We start from the raw sequence: 14,643 nt of genomic DNA, 5'->3' as shown, positions 1-14,643 counted from the left end.
ATCAGATTCTTAAGTTGATCTCAGGACATACAAACAAAACAACCTCATCTTTACGAGGTAGAAAAATAAAGAAGAGAAGTTAATCGACAAAGTCCATAGGACCTAATATTGCATTAATGAATAACAAAATGCTCGGATAAGTAGAATCCACTACATCCATTATCATCTACACTCTAAAACTGAAATGTAAGAAAACTGCACCCGAAATTTTATTGTTAGAACTGGCAAGGAAAACGGTTAAGATTCTTGATCTTGATCCATGTATACCATATACCCCCACAACCATTTCTATCCACTACCTATTAGAACATATGCTTGTTTCTCCCCCAGTGTTATTGTTTCAAAGTGCTTCCTCCTCCTCGCTAGATTCAACAAGAAACTGATGCTGTGCTACAGTTATGCACGGGAACCCTCGAGTCCCAGCCTTGCCGTAAGCCAATTGCAGACCTCGTCCATCTCTTTAGGGACTGTGTAATGACCAAGCCTGCACAGCCAAAACCAAACAGTCAGGTATTTGATTCTATTTTTGTATGTTACTCGTGAGTATATTCTTGCAAATAAAAGAAATTGAAGAGGTACCCTTCAAAGGATTTGAATGTGAGATGACGAAATCCGGATATACTCAAGCAGTTGGCAGATTTCTCTCCGTATTTATAGGGGACTACATCATCACCTATGTGAAAATGAATATGAAGATTAGATAAGGAGTTGCATTTAGTCACGGACATATCAAAAAGTTTGCTAGCCTCATGGTCTTTTGTGTTTGAACTAAAAAATAAAAGAAAAACAAGAACAAAAAAGACGCTATCATTGGAAGAGATGTGACTACGTACAAAGTCCATGAGTGAGCAAAATGGGCAAGGATGCAGCACGCCTTGCCGCCTCATGTGATCCTTCTATTTTGTTCCTTAAGTTTCTGCAGCATATGATATATCTTAAATTTATTCAAGCATGCTAGTTTTGGGATAAAGGGTGAAGGCTTGTAAATTTCTGCATGGATGAGAACTTCTAGATAGAAAGCATTTATTGTAGAAGGAAATCACTTCATACCTTGAACCTGGAAGCCAGCCACTTAATCCTACAACCGCCCTTAAGTTGACATAGTATGGAATCCCATTTCCATACCTACCCAGAGCACAACATGTTGCTGAGTAAAGTGCCACTGCAGCACCCATGCTGAAGCCTCCGATACCAACTTTAACTGTCAAGAACAAATAAAAATGTATGATGAATTCCAGTTCCTAATTAAGACATGAAATTATGAGTAAGAACCTGGAAAATGATATGGGAATAGCTCCTGGAAATAATGGTTAAAAAGATTTCCAGTTGCCAATTGAGACATGGTAATATTTATATGATTAAAAGCCACATCCTTTTTATAGATATGGAAGGCACTGGACTAGGCACTGGACTTCATCTTTGAACCATAAATTTATGCTGGTGTATTTGAAATCGTGAGTTATTTGTTTTGGAAACAATTTGGCCTTGGGAAGTACCATCAACTGGTTCTGTTGACAACAAGTTTGCAATATGTGCTGCTGAAGCATCTAAACCCTCCCAATCTTCCGGACCATCATCTGAAAGCTCTCCCACATCAAACCCTAATGAAGATTGAAGAAGCAGTGTACGTGATTTCAATCAGTACCAAAACATTAAAAAAAAGACCATACTGATAAAATATTCAAGTATTGCATTAACCAGAAAAGATCAATCAATCTTACATGCAGTGCATGGAAATCCCCCAAGTATTGCCACTGGACGAGTAGGAGCAGTTGGACAAATCCATTTTATCTGCAATGTCAACAGATTCATACGATAAAATATAGATGTCATCATACAGGTCAGAATAATTGAAAATATAAATTTTAACTGGTGTAGATTAAGGAAAAAGTGCATTCTGCATGAACAAGAGAGACAAATTTAACGTGTATGCATCCTTACATTTGGCAGAGGAAGGCTTTCCAATAACTGGGACCAGCTGCAAATAAACAGAACACTGAATAAGAAAATTAACTCTTAACTGTGCCTATTATCTATATTATCATCAGTGAAGCAAAGCTCCCCCTTCCCCCACCCCCACAGGAAAAAGATAATAAGCAACATGCTATTTTTTAATCTGCAAATTCAAGAGAATCCAATGGCAGATGGAGATTCTTTAAATCACTCAGAAGTTGACAACCTCAATAGCAAGGCCTGTGAGAAATCTAATTAATATATTCATCTAGGATAATGGGACCACAATTATTGAGCTCAAGCAGCTTTCAATGACAGAAATCACAAAATTATGTGCACATTTATCTGCACGTTGCTCAACGATGAAAGGAATAGCACCTGTTTCACCTTGGATTGGCGATGTGTATTCACCACGCTACACCTTGGAATCATAGAAAAATTCTAAAAGACATCTATTAACTAGTATTAGCATGAATATCTTTTTGTTAAAAGGTCATGACAGGGTGTTTGTTTGGCAGGAGAACCAAGTGAATTAGTGGTCCCCTATACATGACTATGGCATATGCTCTTTTCCTAATCTAGGCTTCTTTAGCTAAGATTGGCGACAAATGAGACAAGAAAAAAGGGGGAAATAAAAAAGACCAACAATCATATCTATATCATTTCAAGGCAGCACCCCTCTCTCCCATCAAAACTTATGCAATTGAGAAAACAATGGGGGAAAAAAAAACAAACTCAACATTAAAGTTTTAAAATCACACAGCCCCTCAATTTAGAACATGCCAAGATGCTAACTTTCTCTAACTCCTTCCTTTTTCTTTCTTTTGGAACCATAAGCCATCGTTAAAATAGGAAAGAAAAGGTAAGCATCAGATACGAACAATATCTTGTGTCTGCTACTAGTTTAATCACGTGAAACAGTGAGCAGAAAGTTTAGTTGAATCATAAATATTTAAGCTGAATACTTTAGTAACCTAAGCCTAAACTAAATATGAAGAACATCACATAAAAATTTCAGAATATATCTACTTAGCAACTCAGTCCCTCTATACATAGAACATAAATTTCCCTTCTGAAAAAAAAAAGTTCCAGGGTCTATAATGGGTATAAATCACAAGAATACACAAAAAAAGAACTGTAAAAATTTTAAAAAGGGATAAAATAAAATGAAAAAAATAGAAATAATACCTCGAGCCATTATCTCCCAGGCCATGCAACCAAACTATGGTAGCCTGATGTTTCCCTTTGGGCCTCACCACATGAGTCCTTCCAAACTCAAATGTCCTTCTAGCGGCTCTGCTACCTAAAATTCGGAGCAAGAAAGTCACTTCTCAAAAAACATTGAAGTTCAAAGAGCAACACTGTAACATGCAACCTCACTTAAAATTGAACTAGTCTACCAGAGAACCAGAACCCCTGACCACTGATGTGTAAAATTCGGATGATATACAAAACCAGTATCAAAACACAGCGCACACACTCAAAAACTTCATGCAAGTTAACTGAAAAGGAACCAAAGAACAGAAAATGAAAAAATTGAAACTTTAGAAGAAGGTAAAGAAACAAACCAGAGCCCACGGTTTGGTGGGAATAGCTCATTTTCTCTTTGCTACAAACTGCACTAAAAACTCCACTTATGGAAAAGACAGAAGAGGAGCTACTGCAATGACAAAAACCCAGAAAGAAACAGGTATTTATAGTGCCAAAAAGGAATAAAACAGGTGAATATGCATCGCTAAGTATGTCCAGAGTGTACACCAGCTACACATATACGCAAAAACCACCTAGAAACTGAAAAGAAAAGAAAGCATCCATGGAAAGTAAGAGGCTAAAAAGACAATGACAAAAAGCAAGATATCTTTTTATTAGCAGAAGAGAATCCAACCAGAGCAGCAGAGCACATTAATGAGCACATTCATCCATTTTTCTTGATTTGCAATTGCAACTTAATAAGAGAATCAATGCCTGTGGCTAGCGGCCAAAAACTAAAGCAAAACCCAACAATAACCGAAAAAATAAACAAAATAAAATAAAAACAGCAACCTCAAGAATATTACTTGAAATAACGAAGAATAAACCAAATTTGAAAAAGAAGATATCTTTCTCTCAATCATTAGTTTATGAATTTTTTATGATTGATTGACACCCATTAACCATAAAGCTACGAACTTCCAAGTTCCTCATTTGTCTTTCCGAGCAAGAAAACAACATGTGAAAATAAAAACCATCAAGAACTGAAAGATAACCAAGCCAAGAATTAATTTTATTTTCGTTTATTTTCAATTTTATTCTTTATTATGTGTTTATTGGGTACCAACCTGGAAAATGATAACTTATGTGCAAGAGAAGCAAGAGAAAGCTTGCCAACTTTTTTCCTTCCTTTCCGTTTTCTTTCTTGCTTGCTATTATTACTTCTTTAGCCGCTGAAGTCCCACCAATAAAAGTTTCTTTGTTTTATAGTCCTTGGAAATCCAACATTGCAACATCCATCCTCCTCAAAAAGATTTGAAATGTTTTGGTGGTGCAATTCACACACATACACTAACTATTGTTGGTCTGGTATAACATCTTAAAACTTCATTAAATTTTTTTAAAAAAAATTATTAAACTACATAGTTTAATAGTTTTAACAGTTATTACATTATTAAATTATATGATTTAAAAGTTTTTTCGGACTTCAACAAATCTGAGATCTTAAATTAGAATATTTTTAAAATTTTATAAAAAAGAATAAAAAATTTCTTGAATTTATTGAGTCAGAAATTCAATTTAAGTTATAACAAGTTGAATCTATTTTTAAAATATCTAAAATATAAATAAATAAATAAACTTCTATCAATGAACATGGATATCAAATCTCTCACCGGTGATTTACCACTCGACTGTTAATAATTCATGAATATTTCCTGAACTTACATAACTATTGCTAAATGGGGAATCCTTTTGCATAATAAAGAATTTTGTAATATATTATGCTTGAATTAAAATTTATTTTCCACACCCAATTTCAACTCCAAACCCCAATTGCAAGCACCAGAATCAAATTCAACTTTCACTATGTTTATAGTACAAAGTACCCAGTAGAAAGTGGTAGTGGCACAAATCCCAGTCCCCAAAAACAAGAAGATAAATTTAGATAATGCCAATGGCTCTAGGCCATAATGCACCACTACGTATGATTTCACCTATAAGATTCAGCCTTAATGCGTTGGTGCACCAGGAATTTTTAGCAAGAAAATTTTTGGACTCTTATGCATATAACATTCAAATTTAATAGTTGGATGGTAAATCAATTCTGAGAAAAGGATTCGAGCCTCTCGTGTGTTTTAGTAGAATGCAATTTTATCTTGTTCTGTGAAAATAATTTAACCTTTACCTCAACATTCCTTTTAGACAGACGCACTGTCCAATTTACAAAAGCTTTGGCCTTCTGTGTCTAATTGCCAATAACCTTTTCAGGTTTATCTCATAATCTAATACTAAACAAGATGCTAAACTCTATATTTAACTCGTTGACTATGAAAAATCTGCCCACATGGCTGGTGAAGATTGGTTAAAACAATAAATGGCAGCATTAGATTTCATTTCCAGGTCAACGAGCTCATTATTATACCAACCTTTGTGGGAAACTTTTAGAGCCCCCTTTTTGTTGTCTACTCCTCCGCTGCGCACAAACCATACTTATTAAGACAAGAATCAATCTTTAATCTGTAGATTATAAAACAGGTTTTATGTGATTAGACAGCAATATGCTGTTTGGCACTCATCTGTTATTGCAGATTAAAATACTTCAATGTGGCTTCATATGCTTTTATAGATGATCAAGTTAACAACTTGTATAGAATTTTGATTTCTCCTTTTGTCTTATTAAAGAACTTACAATTTTATACTTGAAACCATTAGAATATATATGCCCTAGTATTTGAATTCAGGTGGCCAGGTGAAAAAAAAAATTGTTTGAAAATTATCCAATTAAAATTGAAGACAAACCATTATAATAAAAATTTTAGAATTTTTTTTAAATATCTATCATTTAGTTTATTTACTTCTGGGAATTTATTGAACTAATCCTATTGTTAGACAGAATGTATTTTTGCACATTTTGACCTATATAAATTCATTTTAGATCATGCATAAACCCAAATTTGCTTTAGATATTTATAACTTACTATTTTGAGTGATGATATCTCCACACCACATTTTTTTGTAAAGCCAACCTATTTTCAAAAAAATAATTATAAAAGTTGTACATTATTTTCAAAATTTTCAAATCAAGAAAAATTTGAAAAATTAATTAATTAAATATATCTTAATTCACTTTTTTGTGACTTAGTTTTTTTAGTAAATTTGATTACAAAGATTGTTTTGACATAAGTTTAAATTGACTATTTCACCCTTATAAAGTTAAATTATCGAGAATTTACTTTAACTTCAATATTTTTCTAATTTGTACCAAACTCATTATTTCTAATACTACTTTATTAGTATGATTATTATTTTTTAATTAAATTAACATAGTGTCTTTATGATACAATTCTCATATAAATTATTACATTGTCAAATTTATGTCATTTACACGTAAGTGAAATAATAATTAAGTTTCATTTAAAAATATTAGATTATAAGTCACACAATTAAATACCAAAATTATTAGATACAATAACTCATGTTTTATGAGGGTAATTTTTTCTTTTTATATCATAATAATAAATTAGTGAAAAATTATTATTATCAAAGATGGTCAAAGAACCTAAGAAAAAAATTAATAGAAGGATTTAATTAATTAACTGTACAAATATTTATTAATTTATATTTTTTAAGAATATTGTGAACTCATCGTAATTATTTTATAGAAGTGGGGTGAATTTACAAAAATTGTGGGGGGAAATATCCACATCCTACTATTTTTGAAATTTTATTTTATGAACTAGCCCTAATTGCTTTAACATTTTAACATTTTACCCCTTCATATACTTTTTTTTTTCGTTTTATATATTTTGGCCTTCAAAATTTTGGCTCTGCCAATGCCCAGAACTTACAGTAAAGGTGCGCATGAAGAGTCAAATCGTAAAGACTAATGAGTTTTTGGTCCATCGAGAGAGACGTATTGCACTTACAATAGTGAGTGTAAGGGTTTGAGCCTCCATAAAAATTTAATAGAGGTTAGTTACAATATTCCCTCAATTATCAACTAATTGAGTGGAGACAGTTTATTCCTTATAAAATGTAAGTGGAGTAGGCACCTCTCGAATATTAAACAATGTTTAAAGTATCTGGACATGTGCTTCAATGTGTTAATGTATTTTTATGGAGGTTAGTTTCAATATTCCTTTAATTATCAACTAATTGAGTGGAGACAGTTTCTTTCTTACAAAATATAAGTGAAGTAGGCACCCCTCGAATATTATAGAAGGTTTAAAGTATCTGGGCAAGTGCTTCAGTGTGTTAATATATGGTGGTGGTTCCAGTTGTATAGTATAATTATAAATATTAATTGTAATGTCTAATGTAATATCAGTAACAATCTATGTATAACAAAATGAAAAAAAAAAAAAATTCCTAAAGCTTATAGGAGCAAACTACAAGCGTATCCATGATTTTATATTTGGTGTAATCATATGAATCGGACTTAAAAGATGGTCTCATATTCATCTTTTACTATTGTACCTTCTCTAAGACCTTTTCTCTTCTCACTAAAACAACTTTTATTACTTAATGTAAAGAAATTGTAACTTTCGAATCACTATAGTTAAATAGCAGTGCTTCCCAACCATGCATGCATATTTGCAAAGCTGGCTGGTGCATGAAAAAGGTCCACGTTTACCCTGCAAGAAACATCAAAATCAAAGGATCATAATAGCAAAAATAAAATAAACATCATTGTGAATAAAGGGGCAAGCATAATATTGACTTAAGGTAAGAAGCCAGAGTGGAGTCCCCAGTATCAGTCCTACATACATACCTAGTGACTAGACATTTGTGAACCACAGCAAAGTAGGTGCAACAAGATCAACTATAGAGAGCTACCTAGGGTTCCTTTTACGTCTTTCATTTCATGTCATTCTGTATAAATTAAGTAGTGAACATGGATTAAAGGAGTAAAAACAAATATAATTAGGTTTAGGGATTTGATGGGTAGGTTAGTATATGAATGAAAAAGTTCTAAGTTCTAACCATATCATGATAATTAATTACCAAACTTTTCATGTCAATTGATATGATAGTTGATGTGAATGTGATACTCCATATTCAGTGGTCACATAATCAACATTCCTAATGAAAGTAATTTTTTTTTTTATTTTGGAATAAAGATAAAATTCATTAACCAAAGACAAGAGTAATGATAACAAAGCTTGCAAGTAGATATGGTGATCTCCCTTTCCTTTTCTCTGTCTTGTTTTACATAAAAAAGTTGGCAATGATAGCTATATTTGAACCAGAAAAACCCAAATAGTCGTAAAATTACTTAATTGTTAGTGCCCAAGTACAGACATATGCATTTTAAAAAAGTGCAACCATCGACGCAAGGGCATGACTTTGGATCTCTAATGTAAATTAAAAAAAAAATAGCGAATTCTTGGCAATTGAAAATAATTTCCACCTTTTTGTTGTGAATTGTTTCCAGTGGCTAGTATTGATTTCTTGGCTTAATGGTGGAATATATCATTCTTCCGTTAAAATTTGAATTATTTGTCTCTAGTTGTCTCTTTTAATCTGTCTCTTATTCCATATCTACTGTCTACTGATCCTGAATGGAATCAAAATAATATCTTATCCTTCTCCTTTTCTTGGAAAATATGCATAATATAAAGAGAATATAACATTGATTTTAAACCTCGAGAACTCCCTGACATGGTTCTGTTTCTGTCACAATTAGGCTGCTAATAATTGTTTGATTCCAAAGAAGCAATTGGAAAGTCTTCTAAATTCTGTGAAAATTTGATCACCCTTTCTCGTGAATTTGCAAGAAAAAGATGGCTCATCAAGAAAGAATAATAATGGTGGCGAAATGTCGAAGTGGCACGATATTTCTCCATGTAATTTTGCCTCTCCCAGTTTTATTTCCTGGGGTTAGAGTGGAAGCTGTGTTGTTCCTTTCTCGTTATTGGTAAGATTGCGAAAGGTAGAATCTTTGAATCAGTTCTCTTTTGATTCTCATCAGATTTTCCCCCCAAGAAATTGACAGAGTTGGGTTGCTTGGTTTCTGATCTTACTTGAAAGCAAAAATCATTAAATATATGAGCACACCTTGCAAGGAATATATCCTACTCCTGTTTCTTTGATTTCACAGCCTTCGTAGCAAGTAATCATTCAAATAAGTGAGACAGAAATGCTTATGGAAACTCTTGAAGGTGCTTAAAAGCCATATAAATGACCAAAGCTTAATAATGGAAACAGCAAATACCATTGAATGAAAATGAATTGATATGATCCCGAGAGGTTAGCTTTGTCCTGGTGCTTCAAGTTCTACTTAGGGATGGCAATGGGGAAGAGAGGGGACCAACATATCCATACCTATCTCCGATGTTTTACATATGTCCCTATTCTCTCCTCATACCAGTCAGAATTATTTGAGGAGATCTCGGTCCCCTCCCCAAATAATAATAAGAGATCTCGAAGGTCTTCGATCCTTGAATAACTAATATCTTTTTAGCTTTCGAATTTAATTTAATCATATTAACCTACAAATATAAAAAATAAAATGAGAATGATCATGAATAGACCTTGTTTCATGCTATTCTTTCAAACTTTTAATATATATAATATTCAAATAATAATTTTCAAAATAAAATTCAAATAATGTAATTTTAATATAATATTGACGTGATTGTTACCATGAGTAATGATACCTGCTAATTATCGACTATGGAACAACAAAACCGCATGCGTGACTGCTAGTTGATGTTGCGATGAACTAGACTACTCGGCCACTGATAATATGACGTGCTATTGGGGTATGATAAGATGAAGACAAATTAAGTGCTTGCTATTGCACAAATAATTTGAAAAAGATGAGTAAAAACTCTAAGAGAGTGATTTAGAGTTTGATTTAATATTTTGATTTTTTTTATTTACACCAATATTTAATATTTTATAAGTTAAAATTTATTATTTATTCACTAATAATTCTAAAAAATAAAATGAAATAAAAATTAAAAATTAAAATAAGAAAATAAAAAAATGGAGAGGAAATGGAGATTCCCTTCCCTTCCTTGAGTAAGTAGTTGGGTAAAAAACCCCCTTCATACTTTTCCCGAATAAGAAATTAGATATAAAATCGTCACATACCCTCCCCAAATAAGAAAAATCCCAAGGACCCCGTCTCCGAGCAGATTTCTGCCATCCCTAAATCTGCGGTGAAGACAATCAAATAAAAATATGGAATTCTTACACTCACGGTAAAGAAATAGAAATGGAATTTTGAAATGAAGCATGACAATATAACATCATCTTTTATTTGGCCAAAAATAATCAACAGAAACTGATATCTCCATAGAGCAAAAGTGAGATAAATCCTGGAATCTCACCAAAGTGATTTTATTATGGCCGTTCTTGATGATGTACTTATGATGCAAAAGAAAAACATTACACATGGCTTGTGGAAAAATGGAATTCAAGAATGAAATGTGACCCAAAATAAAGGTTCTAAGATTCCTTCAAAACTGGCTTGTGGAAAAATAGAATTCAAGAATCAAATGTGATCATACCCAAAATAAAGGTTCTAAGATTCCTTCAAACTGGCAAGAAGAAGTTTCATGAAAGAATTGAAGCTTAGCCATCAATTATTTGGCAATGCATTAAAGCAAACCTAAAAAGATCCATAGTTCCATCTGATGATCGACCCGTGTCTAATTTACCACAAAAAAGATACCGTCCCAACATTGGGAAAGCAACAGCCATAAGAACTAGGGACCAAATCAAAGCAAACAAGAAAAAGCTTTTGAACTTCTGAAGCTGCAGTAGAGTATAATGGAAATTGTCTCATCTTCTTCTCAAATTTTATTCCATCAAGGAAATTAACAGTTGCTATTAGTGATGATCATCATCACCATGTCCATCTGGAGGTCCTCCTGGGCCGACCACTTCCAGCTGTCACACCATTTGTAAATTAGTAAACATTTATATGATGTTGCAAACAATTGGATAAATTTTCTATTACGATATTATAAAGCAAAAGACATCTTCGTTTGTACACCGTCATAATAGAAAAAGGTAGTGACTCATGTTACAAAAGGGTACTAAACTCGTTTAGGAGTGGTCAAATAATCTGATATGACCTGACCCGATAATAATAGTTTATTTTAATTTATTTGATTTTATAGTCGAAGTTTTTTTTTGGGTTAAACAATGAGATAATTACATTAAAGTAATCTTCTAATAACTAAAATAACTTGCAAAAACTCAAAATAAACACAAAAAAAGCTCAAAATCACCCTAATCCAAACATTAACCGAATCATCCTAGTTGACCTGAATACGATTTTAACCTGAACCAACCCGATCAGCATATAATCGTAACCAGATCCGATCCAAACAATTCGGATTGGTTCGGATTATTTTTTTTTTCCCCAATCCGATCAACCTTAAACCCAATCGGGTTGATGCAAACACGAATTTGCCCACCCCTAAACTCAATCCCATCCAGTCTCAACAAATCATATCCGAACCCTCAAAAAAGGATCTTACTGGAGTATAACGTCATATTGAAGGACACCTACGTAATTATCTAGAGAACCATACTCCCCACTACTGACTTAAAACAGATCTGAAATATCATACTTTACTTCATTTCAATCCAATCAACCATACATGTGTTATTTGGTTATGAGGCAACACCAAGTATTTTATTAATTTTACTGTTAGAAGGTTGATACAAGCAAATTTAATTTGAGTTGATTGATTACTTTACCATTAAAATATGCTTGAAGAAGATAAATATGACACAGAATGGTAGGCCAATCATGAAGTTTTGGGGCCTATGCACAAGCAGGCCACATAATCTACAATAGGTTGTGTGTCTTTCCATGTTTGAATATAGTTTGCTGAGTGCCCTATTTAGTTAACAACAGCAAATCAAGTTTGAACCTCCACTTACCACAAAGTATTGAGAGCACACTGGGCATTCATGTGGCTTGCCTTTCTCCAGCCAAAACCAGACAACATCATGCTCATCCTCTGTGAATTAAAAAAGAAAGGAAATTATGATATATACATGGTGTACATGAAATACTTTTAATTTTCTGTAACCCAAACAGAAAGAAAGAAAAAGATAAGAAAACCCACCGCCTTCACCACCAGGGCATCCAACTATTCTCTTGTCATAGTATGACTTAACAACAGCAGGTGCGTCCTACAAGGAAATCAAGAAAAATGAACATAAAGATGACCAACTGTAAGACTAGGTGTTAATCAAAGACTGACATCACTTCAACCAGAAAATAATAACACAGTAGAGAGTTAATGTGCAACAGATCAAGAATGAATTCAAGTACTAAATTTATTAAATTGTAAAGGCCTGTTAAGTCATCCATTCACCAGATTCATTTAATTTGTATTGGATACCAAGATATGGATCTATCTTCCAAAACATTGCTACAGATAACAGATAATGCCACCAGCAAATAAGATATATCCTCTGTAATAGAAAAACTATCACAAAGCCATACGACAAAGGGAAAAAATTTGCCTGTCAACAAACGACACATTGGAAAACGAATACAGATTTGAATATTAATTAAAGTAGTAACAAAACTTAAACATGAAGGTTTAATTCATTTGAGAAACTATTTAGCTTAAAACACATGATAGTTTGACCCAAATAGTGGACAACACCAAGCACACAGAAGTATTTGTTCCATGCAAAGATTTATACCTCAGAATATTGTAGTTGATATAAATATTTAGCACAAGAAGCTTTATGAACTTTTTCCAAGTAAAGATATATAAATCAGAAGACATAACTCAAAAAATTCGTTGTCACTAAAACCTTACAACCCTACTAAGCTGCCAAGGTATGGCTGGCGAGTGTGAAAGATGGCAGGTTCAGTAGTTTAATATTTTAATTTCAAATCTCATTTAGCTTCTCATCTTACCACTGTGCTAGCAACCTAATCCACCAGCTTTAAATGTTTTCTCTTGACCTTTGAAAAATAAGGTTTGCATGGCCAAACCATAACAAATATTCAAAATGATATCAAATTTATATTTTGATGTCCAGACTTTAGTTATTTGCATACTAATGGTTTTAAAATGGTAAAAATTAAAAAGATGAACATCATCTTATACAATGTACTCAGCAAAACACACTTACTTTTGTGCCAAAAGGCCCGGTGGGGTAATCTATTTCAAGAATGTTCTTTCCCTGCACAAAAGCAACAACTGAACAATTCAGAAGAATCTCTTAACTGCCAAAAGCATCTAACCCAAAATACAAGATGCTTGCCAGACATCACAATGTAAAAAGGCTTAAAAAGGAAAAAAAAGAAGAAAGAGAACATGATTAAAATTCAGTAGAAATCATTAGTTGCTGCCAAATACAACAGAAGCCTCCACTACCTCTATAACATTTTATTTAGTACAAACAAAAATATTAAGTACAAGCAACATAAATTTAACACTTCCTCCCCAATATACTCATTTTCTGTGCAACCAAACCAAATTTTTGAAAACAAAATTTTCTGACCCAAAAAAGAATTATAAAAAGAAAAATCACCTCAAGTTCAGCTTCAAGCTCCTCCCGCTCGTGTCCAGTTGCAACAGGATTAACATCCTCGACTCTTTTCTTCACAGAAGTGCCTGCTACAAACAAAACAAACTTACCCACATCAACCATACACCTTCATTTCTTAAGTAGAGATAGAGACACAAACTCTTGTGTCAATACACTACTGGTTGGATACAAATAAAAAATTTAATGTGATTAACACAGTGGTCATATATGGAAATCATCAAATCAATAAAGAATTGACACATCAGTTAGTACACTAGTTTTGCATCCCTATAACTATTGTCTTTTCTTCCCCCATATACATTCCTATTTTCAGACATTTCAACACTTCTCTTGTTCTATCAAAATTTACAGATGTAATAAACAATCCAGTTCAATTTGGTACAGCATTATCCGCAACAACGCCTAAATCAATATTAAAAAAAACCATGTATTTAAATATCAACTAAAAACACTACAAAATACATCACATGAATGATTACAAAGGTGAAGATCTAAGGGTAAAAAAAAAAAAAAATAGGGTTTGATGTGACAGAGAAAGAGAGTGGGGACCTGAATCAGCGCTGAAGTGGCGAGACGCGAAAAGAGGACGAGAAATGAGAGATCGACTGGCGATTGAGGGGTTGACTGGCGCCGATCGGCATGAAGATTGAGCTAAAGCAAGGGCTTGGGCTTTGAGCTGTGAAGAGCAGATTCTTCTCCACATCGTCGTTTGGGAAGCTAGCTTAGGGTTTTGGTTGTTTGTATAGTGTTGTGTTCTGATTCTCAGGTCGCCCCTTTTTGCCAGAAGAGAAGAAAACGACGCCGTTAGCGTTTACTACTCTCACGCAGACTCTCCCTCTCTATTACTTCACCTTTTTAATCAGTCCGAGTTGGAAAAGGGGAACGAGAAAATACGAAGAGAGCGAAGGCTGCGCTGATGATGTGCTGTTTGCTGATTGTGTGAGGATTGACTTCACACGT

General features: G+C 33.3%; 2 protein-coding genes across 4 annotated transcripts; both read right to left on the bottom strand.

Annotated features, from left to right (window-relative positions):
- Positions 1–91: 91 nt before the first annotated feature.
- LOC18037844 (acyl-protein thioesterase 2) lies at positions 92–4,352 on the bottom strand. Of its 2 annotated transcripts, none has more exons than XM_024180607.1 (10): positions 4,272–4,352; positions 3,522–3,613; positions 3,142–3,256; positions 1,942–1,978; positions 1,722–1,791; positions 1,497–1,601; positions 1,051–1,201; positions 834–916; positions 580–673; positions 92–484 (listed from the first exon to the last, which is right to left on the bottom strand). In XM_024180607.1, exons 2-10 carry the CDS (start codon positions 3,550–3,552, stop codon positions 397–399), a joined length of 774 nt encoding a protein of 257 aa, XP_024036375.1. In that variant the 5' UTR covers positions 3,553–3,613; positions 4,272–4,352; the 3' UTR covers positions 92–396. The 2 variants fall into 2 exon arrangements, with proteins under 2 accessions (XP_024036375.1, XP_024036376.1); XM_024180608.1 differs by lacking the exon at positions 4,272–4,352 and adding an exon at positions 3,839–3,965.
- A 6,229-nt stretch (positions 4,353–10,581) lies between these two features.
- On the bottom strand, positions 10,582–14,627 carry LOC18036743 (cytochrome c oxidase subunit 5b-1, mitochondrial). Of its 2 annotated transcripts, none has more exons than XM_006427121.2 (6): positions 14,233–14,627; positions 13,666–13,751; positions 13,264–13,314; positions 12,237–12,303; positions 12,049–12,128; positions 10,582–11,043 (listed from the first exon to the last, which is right to left on the bottom strand). In XM_006427121.2, the coding sequence occupies exons 1-6, from the start codon at positions 14,384–14,386 to the stop codon at positions 10,984–10,986; spliced, it is 498 nt and encodes a 165-aa protein (XP_006427184.1). In that variant the 5' UTR covers positions 14,387–14,627; the 3' UTR covers positions 10,582–10,983. The 2 variants fall into 2 exon arrangements, with proteins under 2 accessions (XP_006427184.1, XP_006427185.1); XM_006427122.2 differs by having other exon boundaries at positions 13,666–13,748; positions 14,233–14,626.
- Positions 14,628–14,643: the final 16 nt, after the last annotated feature.

Source organism: Citrus clementina, unplaced genomic scaffold (genome assembly GCF_000493195.1).
Source record: "Citrus clementina cultivar Clemenules unplaced genomic scaffold, Citrus_clementina_v1.0 scaffold_7, whole genome shotgun sequence".
In the NCBI taxonomy this organism is placed as follows: Eukaryota; Viridiplantae; Streptophyta; class Magnoliopsida; order Sapindales; family Rutaceae; genus Citrus; species Citrus x clementina.
This window is presented reverse-complemented; position numbering and strand designations above follow the sequence as displayed.

What these genes read in the sequence shown, in the direction of transcription:
- LOC18037844 (XM_024180607.1), bottom strand. Translation starts at nt 3,552, where the DNA reads ATGAGCTATTCCCACCAAACCGTGGGCTCTG. An exon ending in CCACCAAACCGTGGGCTCTG is followed by an intron (nt 3,257 to 3,521) that starts GTTTGTTTCTTT and finishes TCCGAATTTTAG; the next exon opens with GTAGCAGAGCCGCTAGAAGG. An exon ending in ACATTCAAATCCTTTGAAGG is followed by an intron (nt 485 to 579) that starts GTACCTCTTCAA and finishes TTGGCTGTGCAG; the next exon opens with GCTTGGTCATTACACAGTCC.
- LOC18036743 (XM_006427121.2), bottom strand. Translation starts at nt 14,386, where the DNA reads ATGTGGAGAAGAATCTGCTCTTCACAGCTCAAAGCCCAAGCCCTTGCT. An exon ending in CCACTTCAGCGCTGATTCAG is followed by an intron (nt 13,752 to 14,232) that starts GTCCCCACTCTC and finishes TTTTGTTTGTAG; the next exon opens with CAGGCACTTCTGTGAAGAAA. An exon ending in ATGCCCTGGTGGTGAAGGCG is followed by an intron (nt 12,129 to 12,236) that starts GTGGGTTTTCTT and finishes TTTAATTCACAG; the next exon opens with AGGATGAGCATGATGTTGTC.